The following is an 18,990-nucleotide window of genomic DNA, read 5'->3' as shown; positions in this document are numbered from 1 at the left end:
TCAAATAAAGGATGCCCAGCCCTCTCAGACACTGCAGCTGCGAAGTCATCTGAAAATACCCTAGTCTCATTTGGAAATACCCATCTTCCTAGCCATGTTAAATCACAGTCAAACCAAACATGGGAAGGGGAAAAGAAAATTCGACACAATTGTGAGCTTGACTGCAGGTAAATGCGCCTCTTATTCTCTGCGTGTGGTCTACAGCAGAAAGTACCGACCTGCATACTTTTCATTGCTGGTGTTAGTAACTGACCTCAGTGCAGCCAGTAACTGTAGCCCCCACCCCCTATACTGTCACTTTCACTTCCTCATGCTCATCTAAACAGATTTAGAACACTAAACAATTTGTTAGGACCTTTCATAACCCTGAAATTTCAGAAGTTAGAGCCTACGTTGAAGAAATTATCTTCAGGCTTCCTTGATTTTCTAAGATGATTCTTATGCAATGCAAGAAGAAAAACCAACCAAACAAAAGAAATCCCCACACAAATGGTCAGTAACAACAGAAATCGCTTCCTCAATTTAACCACTGATGTAAGCTGTAATCACAATGGTTTTAAGGATACTGGCGATTTTTCTGCTTCTGTCAACATTATCACATTTGTATTTAGTCCCCCTTCCATGTGACCAAAAAGAGTAAATAAATTCTACAATGAAAGGATTACACAGCCTGTAAGCAATAATGTCTTGCTGTAGAACACACCAGAGCAGACACTCCTCCCCTCTCCCCAAATAAAGAGCCAGAATAGCCCATGCCTTTAGACCAACAGAATTAAGGCTGCTGGTCTCTGAAAACTTTTTTTTCCTCTTCAGTAAGGAGATGTTTTAAACTTTTTTCTTTTGCTTGAAGACTGTTGAAAAAGAAAAGGCTAACCTAACATTTTTTAATATTAAAGCAAGCTTTCACAGAAGGTACTATACTTCATAACTATATATCTTTAGACCTTTAAAGACACATTTATTTTCTCTACATATTTGAAGTTCATCTTTTCACTGAACTATCCTCCTTTCTTTCCTTGAAATAGTTGTTGATTTTCTCAAAAGTCAACTACATAAGTGAGTAACTGCAAATTGAGTAGCCTCGCTGCCAACTTTTTAAGTTTAATTCTATGCGCTTAAGTGATTCACGCTTATTTACCAGCTTTACTTCCTGTAAATGCGATAATAGATTATCGGATTGAAGCATCCCAAGCAGGAGCCCGTGCACCGACAGGCCTGCCTCAGGCTTATGTCAGGTAGGAATGCAAATTTCTCATGTCACTGCTAAATGAAACAAAAAAGTACCAAAAAGTGCAGTTTATTACCTATCAAATCCCTAGGGGATTACCTAGAGGTAATCCCAACAGCATGAAGCAATTCTACTACCATCAGGAAAAAAATGCAAGCAATAAAGATTTAGGCAAAGTGAGATCACTTGAGCACCAAATGGTGCCAAGATTCTCGAAGTTTTAAGAGCATCACCTGCAAAGCTCTTCATTATTAGGCACCTGTACAGGCAGTATGCAAAAATGGTGTCCACATACCATGGGGCCCACCGAAAAAAAAGGAAAAATGACTTCCAAGCAACATCTTCGGAGTTAAGTTTCTGTTAAAACGTGAAATTAAGCTCTCCCTTCCGAGCTAATCTTCTTGCATACTGCCCGTTAACACGCCGACACCGCTACCTCCAGAGATTCACTCGACCCTGTCTCTCCCCATGCTGTCAGTTGCAGAGCTCCGGGAACCGAGCAGGGAAGCTGGGCCGGCGGCTGCCCGCACAGACACCGGGGCACAGTTACCTAACGCAGAGCTATCGCGTTTCAAACCCTCAGCGAACGCTCCCCTTGTCTCCGAGTTCACCACCTGCCTTCAAAATCTACGGGGCGGGGTTTTTTTTTGCTGTTTAAACCAGGCGCCCTGTGTCTTTATAGAAGACAAAAGACCAACCGCGATTACAGGCGCCGCAGCCCAGACCTTTGCGGGCTGCCGGGCGCGACCGCGGCGCTGCCCGCCCGGAGGGCCGCTCCCCGTCCGGGGGGACGCCTGCGGCCATGCCCCTGCCGCGTTCCGGCAGGCTGCGTTCCCTCCTCAGCCCCGGGCAGAGGCACCTGCAGCCGGACGGGATCTCGTTTCACGCCCGCGGCGCCCCCGGGCCGCGGCTCAGAGTCACCCGGGCAAGCTCGGGGCTGGCTGCCCGCCCGGCCACCCCCTCCCTCCCACAGACACACCCCTGCCCCCCACCGCTCCTCAGTCGCCACCTGACAGCGCCAGCGGCCGTTAGCGCGGCGGGGCAGGGCTGAGGGGCGGCGGCGGGCACACAAAGCCGCGCCGCCGAGGGGCCCTCCGGAGAGCACCGCGCCACTCCCCAGCGGCGTCGAGGCGGCCCCGCCGCCAGCCTCAGCGCCGCGGGAGCGGGTCAGCCCCAGGCCCCGCTCCTGTCCCGAATCCCCCACCCCACCCCTGGGAAGCGCCAGGCCTCGGAGCCCGCCGGCAGAGGGAGGCGAGCAGCGGGCAGGGGTGGGGAGCCCCCTCCCCGCGCGGAAGCCGGCGGGAGGTACCTGTGTCAGGGAGAGGTGGGCGGCCATGCTGCTTCCATCATGCACCGGCCGGGCCGCAGGAAGGACGCGCCGCGGCCCCGGCACTCGCGGCCCAACTTCAGCAACTTCCCCAGCCGGCCCCAGCCAAAACCCGGCACCGGATCCCCACCCGCCCGACAGCCGGAGCCTCCTCCGCCAGCACGCGGCAGCCGCAAGCAAAACCGGGCGCTGGAGCACACTCGCCGGAGCCGGAGCCCACTCGAGGCGGCTGCAACAAAAACCCGGAGCCGGAGTTGTTGGCCTGATACGGTGGCCAACATCCCTGCACCCAGCTCCTAGCCTTTCCCTTACCTTCTCTATTGGCCCTGCTTCTGCTGTAGATGCTTCAAGCATTTTGAACGCTTACAGTCCCCTAGTTTAGTCATGACACAGGTGGGGGAAGTCCCAAAACAGGAGGTGCACCAGGTCTGGGCTCGCTTGCAACAGAATTGAGCACCGGAGGAAGCCGTGCCTGAGCCCAGCAGGATGTGCTGACCCGACACGTCCTCTCCTGGCTCGGCTCAGCAGCAGTGAGGGGCAGCTCTGCACTTGGCTTCTTGCCTCTCTCCGCCAGACCTCTTTCCGCTCACAGGAAATTACATGCCCGCCCAGGCAACTCTCGGTTGTATACATCCATCTCCTCATCAGTCAAGACTGTTCGTGCTCGGTGGAACAGTACGGGGAACAGTGGGTCTTCTGGGGGGGGAAGCAGAAGAAAGGGGATGAGCAACCCTTATGACAGGAGAAACTGTGAGACAACATAGGCAGCAAGAGGAGCAAGCTGGAGTGGGAAGCAAACTGTACCACGTTCTCCTAACCCTTGAGAAACAACTGTGTACAAACAGGCTGAAAGCAATATTCGTGTCACCACCACTCTCCTGCTCTTTCTCCCGCTTAGGGCTCCAGCTTCACCCAGGCAAACCTCCCTCTGCCACAACAGAGCCAGCGAACAGGAGAGCACAAACTGTTCCTCCTGTACCTGCTCACACCCACACACTGGCTATTTCAACTACTATTCTGAGCTTTTTGCACTACCACATAGTACATCAGTCACCGAGGGTGGAGGGAAAACATTCCTATTTTTTTACTTCACGCCAAGATGGATTAGGCACAAATTTAAACTTGAAATACACATTTGGGCCAGTAAGAGGAAATTACCTGAAGTCATACTTGATTACTGTAAAGGTTTCACAATGTGCTTTGTTTTCTTTCTCGGTTCTTAATTCTCTACTGCTCTGCATTTTTCTGTCCTCTCCAGCTCAGTTTCATGCTTGGGCTGATGCTCATGCCCCACCTCTACATCCTGTTATTCCTCAGCTGGCAGTCATTCTGAGCTGCTATTTCTCATCATCTGTCACAAGACATGTGGGATCCCTCCTTCCCACCTATTCTCTGATAAAGGTTTTATAGAAGCTTTGCTTTACCGACCTGGTTTTCAGTCATTGTTTCAGCAAGAAAAAGAAGACATGGAGGGGAAGAACATAAAAAGCAAACAGTATAGATGTAAAAATATTCACACTATTCACATACTCACTGTCCCACCTCTACTCCACCTCATGCTCATTTCCTCCTAAGCAAAATCCCTAGAAAACAGCACAGGTTATTCTATTTCTAGGTTGATTTTTTCTTCTTTGATTGAATTGGAATACTATCCCACAATAATTAATACCTGGAAATTAAACCAGAAGATTGTAAAACTACAGCTATGTCTCCTGGAGACAGCAGTATTTGAGCCGATTAGTTTGGGAGGGGGCTCCTCGGTAGAGATTTGGAGGGCCTGGGTTTCTATTAGCTGCCATGATCTTGCGTGGATGCCTTTTGCTCCGTCTGTTGTTTTCTCCTTCTCTCTCCTCTCCCCCAGTGAGAAGAACAGCTACAGCAGACAGGTGGCCTCTCAGGAGAGAGGTTACACCCAGGCTGATGTCTTCTCATTGCAAACAGAAGGAAAATGCAAAACAGGGTAATGGGACCTGGCTCTGGAGTTAGGAGCTTGATGTTGAGAGCTGTTGTGAGCAGGAATTTGTGGGCAGGCTATCTAACTTGGCAGATGTGTTCTTGCTGCTGTTCCCTTTCTCTCTGCTGGGTATTGCATCAAGTGTTTCCCATCCACTCCAGGACTAGACCCACAGCTGCAGCAAGGCTACCGAAATGAGGGTGTTGAACAAGTCAAGGAACACCAGGGACTTGAACGGGTACTCGCCTCTCCCAAAAGAGCCCTTCATGCAGGGCAGCCTCACCCAGAGCACAATTAAATGTCCCATGTTCCCTCTGAGCAGAATGTGCTGTCCAGGAGGTATGTCTCCTCTGGCTGAATGACTGCCCCTGAGGGCCTGACCTTCCTGAAGCCTCTGGGTTAGAAAATAAACACAACAAAACCCACCATTTTGCTCCCTCAATCTGTGAAGTGCGCAGCAGCCTGCTGATCCGGACAGCCTTTTCATACTGCTGTTGAGCTCTCCTAAGCAGCCGCAGCAGACGATGAGTTGCACTGGCTGCTTAGGAACTAGCAGGCAGTGCCAGGTACGTGGTTATGTACCTTCATGCCCTGGCCATAGATATAGCATACTTGGCTCCTCTGAGAGGTGGATGGACTTTCAAAACACATGGTCATCATGTGTGACAACTCTGTCCACAGTCAGAGTGCAAGAATCGCTCAAGGTAACCACTGTGGCCTCTGCAAATTAAGATAATAATGAGTTCCATTCAATCAACACTGGATTGGTGTGGTCACGTAGCCCTTTGCTGTTGTTGAGCATTCTGTGCCTCCCACAGACAAACATTGTCCCGGATGCCTCCAACCACCTGAGTTAAAACAACTAGCTCACAGCCTCAGACATCCCTATAATAACTACAACAGCACTTGTCAGCCTGCGGACAATGAATTGTTGTACTGCAGGTACATCTAGAGTCTAGAATGTCAGCTCCCAGAAGGAAATAGCTATCTGCTTCTAAGCTGGAATCGAAATGTCATCTCCTCACATACGGTCATAAAACTGGACTTCATACTTATTTTCTGTCAAGAGAAAAATTAAGGCTACTAAAATTTACCTGAAACTGTTGGCAGGTTTGCAAAACAATGCCCTCCAACTACTTTCTTGGCTTAGCCACGAGCAGCTCACTAGGGCTTGGCTAGGGTGGAAGAGCTCCTGAAATCTGGAACTGGGGGACTTACTAAATGTACCTCTCCCCTTATTTGCTCCTCAGTGGAAATGCTGTTTTTCCCTCTGCTGACCCCATGAATCTTGACCTTTTGCAATATCACAGCCACTGAGAATTGTGTAGATGTTGAAGGGGTGGTGGGATTGTGTGCTGGGGTTTTGGGAAAGCTTGTTAAGAACATAAGTAAGTCTAAAGGTCAATGAACAAGGTAAAAACTTAAATTAACAGTTTCATTTTATATCTTCTCACATTCAACATGAATCCTCCTGCAGGAAATGTGTTTATCTGTAATCTGCTCTGTAATAACTGCTATATGTTGATCTATTTGTCACAAGATCCTCTAGTACAGGACACTTTCGATACCAAAAGGACATGGAGAACAGTATTAGCATGCTATTATTTGTAAGTATAATAGGATTTTCTGTGATTCTAAGTACTGACGTTTTGGCAAATGGGTACCAGATTTCAGTGTTCTTTATTGTTTTTTTAAAAGTACAATGCACAAGGTTAAGTCTACACTGGACAAACAAGTGACTACTAATAAATCAAACCCAGCCAAATGGCTTGTGAAGAACGGGGCTTGCACCAGTGCAGCTACAATAGCAACAGCATAACCGTTTTGGTGCAAATCCCCATTGTAAGATACTGCGTAAGCGTATAAAGTGATTTGTTCTAGCACAGTTGAATTTGAAACCTGTGTTGCAGCAAGACAGCACAGAAAGGCCTTACACAAGTCAGAATCAGACACTAATGACCTCTGTGTTTTATAAATCTCTTATGATCACCAAATATCTTCGTTAGTAAAACTAATAACATTTCAATCATATCCACTGGTCTCCCTGGAAATAACATCTTAAGTGTCCATCTCTTCCTTTATTATAGCTTTGTTTACATTATGGATCAGCACACAGGAAGCCCATTATTTTTTTTCCAAAACAACATGTAGTCATTTAGTATGACTTGTTCTGCTCGTTCTAGGAAAAGTATTATTACAACCCATGAACACTCGGAAGGCTGACTAGAGGAATGACTCACTCCTGCCTCCTGCATACCTGAACATGAAATGATGTACCCAGCTTTCTGGAATTTCAGTGCAAAGCAGATTAGTAGCTCCAGTATTACATACACAGAATTAAGGATCTACATGTCAGAAGGACTAAACCATTTTGAGTTTTACAGAACAAAAGGAGCCATATGCATGAACACACAAAATCCTGGCAAAAAAAGAAGTACTATTCTATGATCAAAGAATGAAATGCAAGGGAACCGGTTCACAGGTAAACAGAGACTGTCTTATGTTGCACAGGTTTCAGAAAGTCAAGTAACAGCCATGCTCCTGATACAAAACAGCATTTTCCCACACTTAGATTATTGAGAGTTCCCTCCTGAGAAATGAGGAAGATCATCATGCAAAACTTTGATGACCTTTTGGACTGAAGGTACCTTTTATGAGAAATCTCAGAGTACTTTCCAGGACTAGTGACACAAGTTGTTTTAGGAGGTCACAACTGCAGGCGTGCCTTTAACTAGAAATACACCCCAGGATATGCTTTATGTGCTCTTTACATTTTATGCAGCTGCAAGTTTTCTAGACGTAGGGTTACTGATAGGCTGGTATGTTGTAAGGCCACAAGAGATCATTACAATAATCCAGCCTGACCTTCTTCCTCAGATCTTCCATAGAGATCTGTTAATTTTTTGCATAAAGTATCTTCTAGGAGGATGTCTAGTTACTAGAGTATGTACACTGATCATTATGAAAACTGCATAGGAATCATCTGCTAATTCCTGTTGTGCTGTGCTCTTGGCTCCTCATGGTGGTTTGCAGACCTTCAAAGTTATAGCTGCCTTGAAAGTGTTTTAAAGTGGGTTGTGGGATGATCAAATTTATACAAAACTGTAGCAGTATCAAAGAAGCACAGACTAGGATCTTAAGGTATCTTTGCATATTTCTTCATCTGAACAGTGTTTTCTGTTCAGATGTTCAGAAGTACTTGAATATATCTGAATTTAATTTCTTCATCTGGCAGTCTTATGTCACACAGAAACAGAGTACAGTATGGAACAATTGTACCTCTTTGTTTTTGTAAAATGATGTCATTTATATTGCAACTACTCAGAATCCCAAAGGGCAAAACTATTTTTGAACTGTGAGAATTAGAAAGAACAATCTTGAATTTTTATGAAGAGATTGGAATGTTACAGTTGATGATAACCTGAATAAGGCTTGAGTGAATCTCTTCAAAACAATTGCGTTTGATGGAAGAATTGGCAAATTTAAAATGCAGCACTACAGACCCATCTATACCACTTTAAAACACACACAATTTATCTTTTAATTAAGACTGTAAGCGTATTTTCTCCAGCTAATTTGTATGAGCCAATTTCATGGGGCTATACCTCATGCCCCAAAAGAATTAGAGAAAATGTAGATATATACAAGAGGTCAATTTGACCTCTTTATAAACCAGATGGATGACAGACAGCAGAGTGACACTTTTCACATAGGATTTAATTTTTAATTCAAGATCATATTTGAAACCCAGAAAAATCTTCAATAGGCACTAATTTGACATAATGTCCAGCTAATACAGCAGTTGGAGATTTAGCTGTTCCTTGTATAGCTTAATACATGCTCTGACAGAAATAGAACAAGTGATACCACTGCTGAAACAGCAACAGTCTTCATTATAAATTAAACACATTGATATTGTAATGTGCATTGTATATTCAACCAAAATGAGGGTTGAAAACTAGTATGTTTACAAAGTAGTGGGCAGAAAGGCTTCTACCAACAGTTTCTTCTGTTCCCTTTTTCCTCACACATGTTGTCTATACTACAAATCCAGGGAATACATGGCTCACCTTTCTGAAACAATTACAAGTCTATTATGTTTTAAGTAAATAGAAAATATTAAACCGAAAAAAATCTGCACACTGAATTCTCAGCATTCCCCTAACCTAGAACTCATTCACTCTGCACTTCACAAAGATCATTAATTCATTTCAGAATTATGATACATGAAGTAATTAGGTAAAAGAGCATGTTATTGACTGAATTTTTTCTTCTCATGTAATGGTTTCTCTTTAAGACAAACTCATGACTATTTATGGCATGATGCCATTTTTATGGCATTACTGTAAATCTTGATACTAGCAAGTGTTTCTTCTTGCAACTTTCCTTTTTTGTCCTTGTCAGCTGGAGTTCAAATTCAATTAATGCTCTTCTGCATCTGATCAGTCACATGCACACCTTAAACAGTTCCATCAAAGCTGAATCACTGCTGCATTACTTCTGTAACTTAATCTTAAAACAAAACAAAACAAAAAAAACCAGAAAACAAGACAGACAAGCCATAATAAGCTAGATAAGATCAGATAGCTAGATGAGTTTTGCAGAAACAGAGGATGTATTCTTCCTAAAAGAATCTCCATGATTCAAAAGGCATTCAAATTACATCCAAAACTGAAACATTCTTGATTGTCAGTCTCTTCCTGTTTACTGAAGAGATATAATTTGTTCCTGTTCAAATCAAGTTTACCCGAGTGATTTTCCTTAGAGAAATATTTGTAAAAAAATATTAAATTAATTTCTGTCTCCTTTCCTTGTGATAGCATTAGATGATGGTAAATTACATATATACAGATGAGCATGAGAAAAAAAATACTTCAAAATCATCAGTAGAACTATTTAGTTAACTGTAAAATGAATATATAGATGAGTTACTTAATTTAACTCCAGTTCTCCTACGTAGGGAATAAATCCAAGGCTAAAAATTAGCTGTGGGTCTCCTACATGGGACTGACTACAGAACAAATCCATTAGCTAGATGGCACAACTGTCGGCCCAAAAATACAAACCATACAGGTACCTTGTAGAGGTCAAGGTCAAGAAAACCTATATTGTTGTATTTATAAATACAGGTATCTGCTGTTTATTCTTGCTTTTCTGTATCCTTATTTTTGTAGTTGGGATTCTCAGGTATGCAAGATGTCTGTTAACTCTAAACAACAAAAGTTTGTGACAGGCCTGGATGATATCACAAAGTTTATTGTATTCAAATAAAAGTCAACATAATAACTAATTCTGATAATTTCAAATCCCTTCTTCCAGTATATGGAGTTCCTACAATCATAACTTAAAAATCTACAGTTATCCTCAATATAGCATTGACACTTGCGTTTACAGAATAATTTAAAAGATTAAGTGAGTTACCAATATTGTCATGCAGATGCAGCCTTTAAAAAACCTTGGTGTGATAAATCTCTGTCTTTTGAAAAAATAAAGCGCAGGAAACAAAGCTGATATGCATGGCATCTCAGAAAGAGTAGTTACTAATTAAAAGAATGAGATAGAAGACCTGGGGGGGTGGTGGAGTTGGGGTGGGGGGGGAGGAGGTTAACTGTATTTATCATGTGCATTGGACAGCAAATTGGAGCAGATCCTACAGCCAGGCTTTTTTGCTGCCAGCAAGGCTTGAAAGGGGGAAAGAATCAAAAAATTGCTTCAGGACATGGATGAGGAAATTTTTGATCAAAGTCTCTGAAGGAAGCACAGAAGCTTGGATTGCTTCCTTGGGTTTCTAAATCACTTAATAGGTATGTTTCCAGTCAGGTAACTGGAATTACACTACTTTTAATCTAATTTCTACTTCAAGAAAGGTGGTAGAGGCAGGACAGGGGGCTTGGCCTATATAACAACTGGCACAGACGAAAGCCAGCCAGATGGCATTAGTCTAAAAGAGTTCTCTTGCCCAAAATATAGCACCTACGTCCTTGGCAGATTCTAAAAACAGTGGAGAATCTTTCTCTCCCCCCTTTATCATTAGCATAGAGCTGACTTTTTTACATGTCTGCAGTTCTGTCCCCTGCCCTTGTAACTTTGTCATAACTTAACAAATAGTTCATGTGAGAAAAGCATTTATTTACTAACAAGATTCAAAAAGGCAACATTTTAATTAGACTTTTTTTTTTTCTTTCAGGTACCTCAATTTTATAACGTTGCTGAAATAACATTCAATTCCTGTACCTCTTTTGGGATTGCTAATTTAAAAAGTAATACAACTTAATATTTGAGTAAGCAATGTAACATAAAGATCTATTTTTGATCAGATGAGCAGATTAAATATATTACAAAAAGTAAAATTCCTAAAATTTTAGATGTGCAAATTGCGCATATACAATTATTTGATTAAATGAACTACATGTGCTACTTCTAGCAGGAAGAAATATTTCCAAGCACCTCACTCAACCTAACGTCATAATTAGACTCTTCATACACATTGAATAAGATCTGCCCAAACAATATAATAGATCTACATTTGGTCAATGGTCTGTTCACAATTTATTATAAACCTTATCACTTACGTCTGATCCTCATCACCAGAGGACTCAAACTTTGCTAATAATGCAAACAATCTGGGGGTTTGGCTAATGTGAAAACTATAAAAAGGAAATATAATAATCTAGAAAGAGAATCTATGACAAAATTGCATTTATCCCTCAAGTCTCCTGGCTGGTTCTAGATTTACCATTACTTCCATCACTGCATTATGTGCGCCAAATTTCCTTTTCTCATACGCAACTGCACAACTGCTACCCAAGTCTATAGTTCCAGTGTATTCCATGAAGAGAAGATGGTCTTATGTTAGTATCTACTGCTTGTAAAGAAATCTTTTCCATCTCCAGCCAGCATGTTATTCAACAGCTGCAACAGAGCTGCACAATGCTGATGAGAGGGAAGTAATGTGTTCTACTGAAAACTAGACAAGGAAATGCCTAAAACTGCAAGCTGACTGAAAGAGCAAAAGGAATTGAGTCAGCGTTATGGGGAAAGGAAGGAATAGGGAGGGGTGGAACAAGCAGTATATTCTTCCAAAAAAAGTATGTTCAAAGCAGATAACATATGAAACACGTAAGTGCTACTAGTATGCCATAAATAATATCAAATTTACCTAATGCACCGTGTTAAAGTTTATGGATCAAATCCTCTTTCCTGGCCTATGTTACTTGCATAACAAAGGCTCTCAGAGAGTTGGTTATAGCTTTCTGATTCACTACGCAGTTCATCTCGAGCACTGTGATGGGACTGGAGATGACTCATTAACAGAGGGAGCCAAATTGCAGTTTCTCCACCCTACAATCCCTTTAAGACACTGTTTAAATGGGCTGTAAACCTGGTTACTATATTAGCTCTTAGTCCATTAAGAACTTCTCAGTCTAAAAGAGAAATTTCCTAGCTGGGGACCTTGGGTGGTTTTCTCTTATTTTGCACTGCCTGAGGACTGTACAAGGGACACAGAACAGTGAATGTGGCCTAAGGCTTTCCACTTACAACCTTCCTCAGGTTTCTCCAGCTGTATGAATGCTTCAATTTCTCCAAAATAAACAAGAGTTCATTTAGATGTATGATTGCACATCCATGTTTACAGATCACTAAACTGCAAATCAAATTCAAATTTCTTGTGTTCGGGGGAACTGTATCCCTGGATGCAATGTGCCCTCTGAGCATGCATAATTTGAAACAGATGGCTCAACAGATGAGCTGCCAAACATACATGGCCAATTCAAATGCCATCCAAAAGTAAAAGTTCAGTGGGATAAAAGTTTTCCTTGTCCCACTTTAGATAAACAGGGCCTATCTGCTTGGAAGATGCTCTTTTCTCATTTTCTGCCTTTCTGCTTATTCTTTTCAAATATGGCATGCTCTAGAAAACAAATTCAGTTTTACCAGCTACCAAGATTTTATCACATATTTTCCAATTTTATTTTTTTTTTTAATAAACCTCCAGCCTCTAGAGTTACGCATTTGCATGGGTTATTTGAGCTTTAATTAAAAAAAGCAAACAAGAAAGCAGCAAAATATAGGACCTTTCTGGCCTTCAAGGTTGCCAAGAAAAGCTTGAAAATATGAACCCTGAAGGTTCAGAGACCAAAATTCCTTTTTAACTTATGCTTTGGTTGGCAGGGCTTAAGCACAAATAAATAATTTAAAATGCCTGGAATATGAAGTCTACTGATTTCCCATTTAAACAATCTGATATAGGAACAGCTACCAGAAAGTTCTCCCCAGCTTGTAATACTTCCTAGCCTTTCCACAGGACCCCCTGCCAAACAGTTGGTCCATGGCTTGCCTAAGTGGAAGCATTGTTCCTGCTGGCATTATTATGCCTTAGGCAATGCCTTCACTGTAAAGTAAACCTGATTTAAAGCTACCGTATGTCTCAATTTTCCCAGATATGCCAGTTTTTTCCATCTGGATTTTTTTCCTGAGGACACACACACATCTATGTACATCTCTATCTGTCTATTAATCTTTCCATCTCCCCAAACTCTGTATCTAGTTGTCTGAATTTCTTAACATCAGAAATCCTGACACAGTACATTCAAAAAACCCGGAGAATGGCAGATTGCATACTGCACAGTTTCTCTGTGCATGAAAAAAATCAAACATTTCCAAGAAGTAATTATGCTGTCTGAGCATTCACTGTACAGAATATGCCCATGTTCCTACTGGGAACAGAAATGACAGCCATCACTTGAGTCAGTCAAGCACTACTAAGATCAGTTACACTGCAGAGTATTTCCTATGCTTCACACAGTCACTGCATCAGCTGACACTGCACTGATAATCCCCCAAAAGTGCTACAATTAAGGATTTGTGCATATACAGGATTCAAGAAATCGTAAGTTGAGTTAATTCTACAGCCAAAACAAATACTCAGGGTATAAGATTGGTCCACTACCTTTAAGAAAAAGAACATTGTCCTCCTCATGTTTTAGAAATTTGGTGAAATGAGTAAATTTAATGCAGTGACTCCATAGTGATTAAACATATGAGACATAACCCCTGATATTTAACAGATTAAATTCCCATCCAAAAGTGTAAAGCCAAGTAGACATAACATTTTACAGACAGAATGGGTTAATGTTATCAATATGTAAATGATAGTTGGATCAGGGAAAACTGTGGGTAGGATTTTGTTTTGTCTAAAATTGTCAGATATGTAAAACAAAATCTAAAAGATTGATAAGACAACAGTTCAGTTGCTACTGATTTTGCTGCATTCAGAAGAGCTGCATCTTTTCTCTAGTTGGCATACTAGAAACAGCGTAATTGGAACTAGTCAGCAAAAACCGGAGAGTGTAATACTAATGAAAAGCTCTTTTCTTATGCAATATGAATAGCAGAGCTTAACTTTGGCTATTTACATGCTTTAATCTTTAAGTCAATGGGATAGATTTTGCTCTTGATTATGTACATGTAACCACAATAACACCAATGGAACACACAAGTATGAACAACTTTTGGTCTGTTTGGCCTGAACTGAAAACACCCGACTAAACTATGCTTTTGTTTGTTGATACCTTATTTTGAAAGACTTAATGCTACTAATCTACAAACGATATTGCAAACTTGATCAGTAAATTAAAACAAACTATCTGTTGTGTATATCTCAAGTAAATACACAACTGTAAAAAACTACAAAATCCTAAACATTACCAACTTCAGCTTACACTATGGAAATCAAAGTTTCACTGTATACTACAGACTATTTTTATAGTTAGACTTGCTTGTTAGTATATTCCTCACAAGTTTATTTTCAAAAATTAATTATCTTGCTGATGTAACTCTCCATTTTCTGACAATTGTCCAGATAATTTGGTTAACTCCAGTAGCATTTACAGATTTTAATATTAATGTTATTGTAGCATTTGCTTAGAAGTTACGTTGCAGTTACTGTTCAAATTAAACAGTTTATCAGGGCACTGGGAAGTACGAATAAAACAGACTGAACTTTTGAAACTTGGAAGCAAACAGATGCAACAAGGCCTGGATTTTCATCAAGTTCTTGGCTTACAAACTAAGTAACAGAGCTGCCCTGTGTGTGCTGCTGCCTACGAGCTGAGTAGGATTCCCTTTGTTTCAGTCTGTGACATCAGGGCTTATTTCAGCAGTTCTGAGCAACTTCAGCGAAAGTCAGTGAAACTGCTAATATGAAAAAATGGGCAAAATAAGGTTCAACTACTACAATGTAAAATTAGGCTACAATATCATTAAAGATCCCCACAGAAATTCCACTCTTTTACCGGGGGGAAAAAAAACCAAAGCTCTCCTTGAAAGGGTACCTACAGAGTCCCTTAGCTAACTGTGAAAATAAGAACATAATGTAAGAGTAGAGGTGGTGGCTCAGAACAAAGGTCTAAATAGCCCAGTTGTCCTGTCTCCAGCAGCAGCAATAGCTAGTAGCTATGGAAGATGGTAGTAGATAAGCATGTAGTGAGGCTGCCCTGGTGTACTTCCCAAACCTCCAATAATTTACAGCTCAGAAGTCACCTGAGCTGGAGTTGTTTAATTGGTGTGAGTGGTTGTTTTAGTCCAGACAGCTGATGAATGTGTCCTATAATACGTCCCAGGCTTTTGTCTTCATACTGGAGGTTGGAAAGCTAGCCAGGGTGGGCTAGAGCTTTCCCCTGATCTTTGAACCTGGGTTTTCTTCCTACTGATACCAAGCTGATGAAGCTGCAGGAGGTGCTGCTGTGAACCAAAGTCTCGCTTCATCTGGAAATCAGATGTGGCTGCATCCTGCACATGAGTCTGCTTGTTCACACGTAGCCGGAATAGTCTCCTGACAGCTCCTGAGAGCTGTCAAAGTAGCAAAACACCCATCTGCTCTCTAAATTGAGGTCCAAGTGCAGATCATGATTTTTGTGGAGCAATTTGTGTTTATTCTGCCAATTCTGGTGGCTACTTATTTTTCTTCTACTAAATAAATTCTCTGCTTCTTTCTCCATTTCTCGGGGGGGGGGGAAGGGGAAGGGGAGGAGGGGAGAGAGAGAGATCTGAGTAGGATGAAAACATAATTTCTGCATTTTCACTTCCATCAGAACAAAGAGGAAGCAAATCCTTCAAGCAGGCACCAAAAAAGGATTGTTTTAATTCTGAGATAAGAAGAAAAAGACTTCTCCAATTTTTGGTAGGATAAACCTTGCTACCTTTGTCTCCCATCCTTATACAAGAAACAGTAACCCTAAAGAAAGATCTTTTTGGCATCCCAAAATCAGGGCAGTATTACATGAGGGATTATACTGTATACAGGGCTCCTCCTATGTACAAATCACTGGGAGTGATTTTAGATCTAAAGTAAAATGATTTGGCCTTAAATCCCAGAATGAAATGCAGAAGGAGCTGGAAACTGATTCTAAATTGACACAACTGAAACTTAGTTTTAACAAATACCCCTTTAATACTTCTAGCTATGGAAATAAAATGAGTAATAGAAGCTCTCATGGGATAGTACTCATTCTATATACTTGTGTTTTATGATTGATTGCTCAGTTCCACGTCTCCTTGACTTTACTTTTATCCTCCCTTTCATCTCCTTAGATTTCCCACCTAGAACTAAAAATTACCGTAGTCAGATTTACGCTTAAGACATTATTTCTGTTATTTACCTGCACAAAAAAAAAGAGAAGGAAAAAAATATTTTTCCTCCAGGTTTTAATAAGACTTTGTACCAGACAGCATGGATACTATTCATAACAGCCTAATAATATGCATATATTTTGGAACCTACTTGTGTATGTGTATACACTAGCTTTAAATACTAGCTTTGATATTGCTGTATCTATTAATAACAAATAGTATATAAAGAAAAAATAAACACTCCTTACTGAAAATAAACATAGCATATAATCCTTATGATTAGCGACAATAGTCTTTAAAATATTAAATCCGTTCTTACCTTTTCCCTTGCTAAATTCGCTACACATCAAACTCTACTGTAAATAGTGTAAATTTTGTGAGAAGACAATGTATCTATTGCATTCTTGCAAAACAAATGGATTACAAAGAGCAAGTAACCTTATTTGAAACATATTAATAGGACAAACACTATGAAAAGAGGTGATGGTGGGAAAGCTTTGGGAAAAGAGATTATGCTTATTTGCCTTTTTGTACCGGCTGCAGTGAAGTAAACATTCCAGTTGAGCAGCATTCCTCTGTATCTTTTCAAAGTCTCTGTGGAGACTACAGTCGAAATCACTTATTTGCGGTTGAGAAAATAGCATGGACTTCTGCATTAAATTTTAAATAAATTCTGCCCACAGGATAAGATGTTTAAATCAAATGATGAGACGTTACCCATCTAAGCAATGCATTAGGAGTACAAAATGTGATTCAGCATGCTCTGAACTCTGAACTCCTGTACTCAGCAGAGACATCAGGCCTGCTGTTCTCAAGACTAAATTATGATTTGTTCTAAGTTTTATAATAAAATAATACTAAGATTAAGGTGAATTGTTCACTGTGCAAAATTAATTCCAGCATTTTTCTAGTTGCTAGATTGATTTCCAGATTACCAGAGCTCAGTCTATGTGCAGACAGAAAATTGCTCATTTAACTGTTTCTTCAGTATAAAGGCTAGGCAAATCTTTTAATTCTTTTGGACTAGATTTATAGTATATTTAAGTTACAGATTTTGTTAGAAAGTGCTTTCCCTATTAAATTTGTATTGCTGTTAATGCCTTCATTTCTGAACACTGAAAGATCTCAAGTGTGACAGGGACACGTGGGAGGAATTTTCTGCCCTCCTCTGTGTAAAGGGAGTACAGAAGATAGATTTCTAAATGGCAAAGCCCCTCAGCAAGTTCTGAAACGTACTTCTTGAAGAAATGTTGAGTCCTAAAATGTCAGTTTACATCCCTTGCAACTCCTAGATAAGGTTGTTATGTCAAACTGTCCTGCAAAACTGTAACCTGAATTTACTCTTTTCTGAAACCATAACAAAATTTAAGTTATGTTATTGTTATAAAGCTACTCAAATTTATAATGCCCTCAAAATGTGTTTCTCTGTAAACCTTGTAACAGGATTTGGTCAGTAAGTCACTTGAATCGCTTAACTGAATACCATCACACCCTGTTTTTAACACATACTGCAACATCTGACAAACTTTTCCTAGTCCTGTAAAGTATCGGTGCCAGTTAGGTGAGTCAGCTGCATCTTTGCTGCATCATCCTCCAGACATACAGCACTACTAGAGAGGATTAAATAACTACAGATAAAATAAATCTTAGTTTCAGGATCATCTCTGTCTATTTTAAATGCAAGAGAGATTCTTCAGCCATTTCTTAAATGGTACCACATTTTGGCTGAACACATTCCATGTGTTTTGGGGAAATGCCTCCAATATCATGATACTCTCCAGTGCAGCTCTAAACATGCCATGAAAGGATGAGAATCTGGACAATAAGGCAGATCTTTATAATGCTCAGAAAGAAAAGTCCCTTCTCTTGTGAAACTTAGTCCAAACACAGCCATAAGCTCTAAGTAGAAACAGAACAGGGACTCTGAGGCCTGAGGATTTAATTCCATACAACCTGTGGTAATTTGATTTCTTCTGGTGTATGCTAATATGGAGTCATTTAGAAGACTGGTCTGCTTAGCCCTCAGCCAGGTTCCTCATCCCTGACCTAGAGGAATTTATGACAATTCATTAAGATCAGAGAAAAACTAGATTAAAATGGACAGGATTGGGAAAATTTATTGCTAATGGCTTTTATTTGCTGGGATCATACAGGAATTGGCAAGAAAAGCCCAAGATAGAATTATTTGTTTGCCTCAGAAAGACAGAGAACCAACTACTGTCTTCGTTCCACCGTAATGCTGATCTTTTTTTCATAAACATTTGTATTAAAACCAGTGACAGTATAATAAATCTATTAAGAAAATCTACTTACGATGGCACTTATTGGCATACTTGATTTAATTATCCTCTTTTAAGAATGACTGCTTGTAGGCTAAAGGTGATTCTCTTCCATCAATCTTCCTCTCTGTAACCCCCTAACCCAAACATAATTCTGAAGAAATAAAATAAAAAATGTTTAGGCTCTGACATTGTTCCTATTCTTAGCGTGGTCAGCATATGCATAGGGGGATGAGAAAATACCTTTAAAGGACAGTAGCAGGAGACTGAAGATGACACAGAAGGCTTCATCTTCTACTTCACTGTAGTTTATTAGTGCATTTGTTACCCATAACAAAATCAAATGGAGGAAATTTTTTCCTGCAGGTACAAGTAAAAGATATTACTTGCTACCAACAAGCAGAAAAAGAATCATCCACCATCAGGCTAAACCATAATTTCTTAATTATGATGATTATGTTGTCAGTAGTTGACACAGTGACCTGATAGGACAAGAAATACAAAATGAAACTACCACCCCATTCCTGAAGTGGGAAAAAAAAAGGAAACAAAATGTCATTTGTTCTCTTCT

At 40.7% G+C, this 18,990-nt stretch overlaps 1 protein-coding gene across 4 annotated transcripts in view; it reads right to left on the bottom strand.

The window, feature by feature from the left end:
• Window positions 1–18,740, bottom strand: part of EPS15 (epidermal growth factor receptor pathway substrate 15) — a 69,297-nt gene extending 50,557 nt beyond the window's left edge. For 3 of the 4 annotated variants that reach the window (XM_076340219.1, XM_076340221.1, XM_076340222.1), the window contains exon 1: window positions 2,868–2,924. In XM_076340219.1, coding sequence (XP_076196334.1) covers window positions 2,868–2,909 — 42 coding nt within the window. In that variant the 5' untranslated portion in view covers window positions 2,910–2,924. Of the gene's footprint in view, window positions 1–2,867; window positions 2,925–18,453; window positions 18,574–18,662 lie in introns of those variants that run through there. The other variant, XM_076340220.1, reaches the window with a different exon arrangement.
• Window positions 18,741–18,990: the final 250 nt, after the last annotated feature.

This window comes from Aptenodytes patagonicus, chromosome 5 (assembly GCF_965638725.1).
Source record: "Aptenodytes patagonicus chromosome 5, bAptPat1.pri.cur, whole genome shotgun sequence".
Taxonomy (NCBI): Eukaryota; Metazoa; Chordata; class Aves; order Sphenisciformes; family Spheniscidae; genus Aptenodytes; species Aptenodytes patagonicus.
Note: the sequence above shows the minus strand (reverse complement) of the source record. Positions and strands in the feature narration are given on the sequence as shown.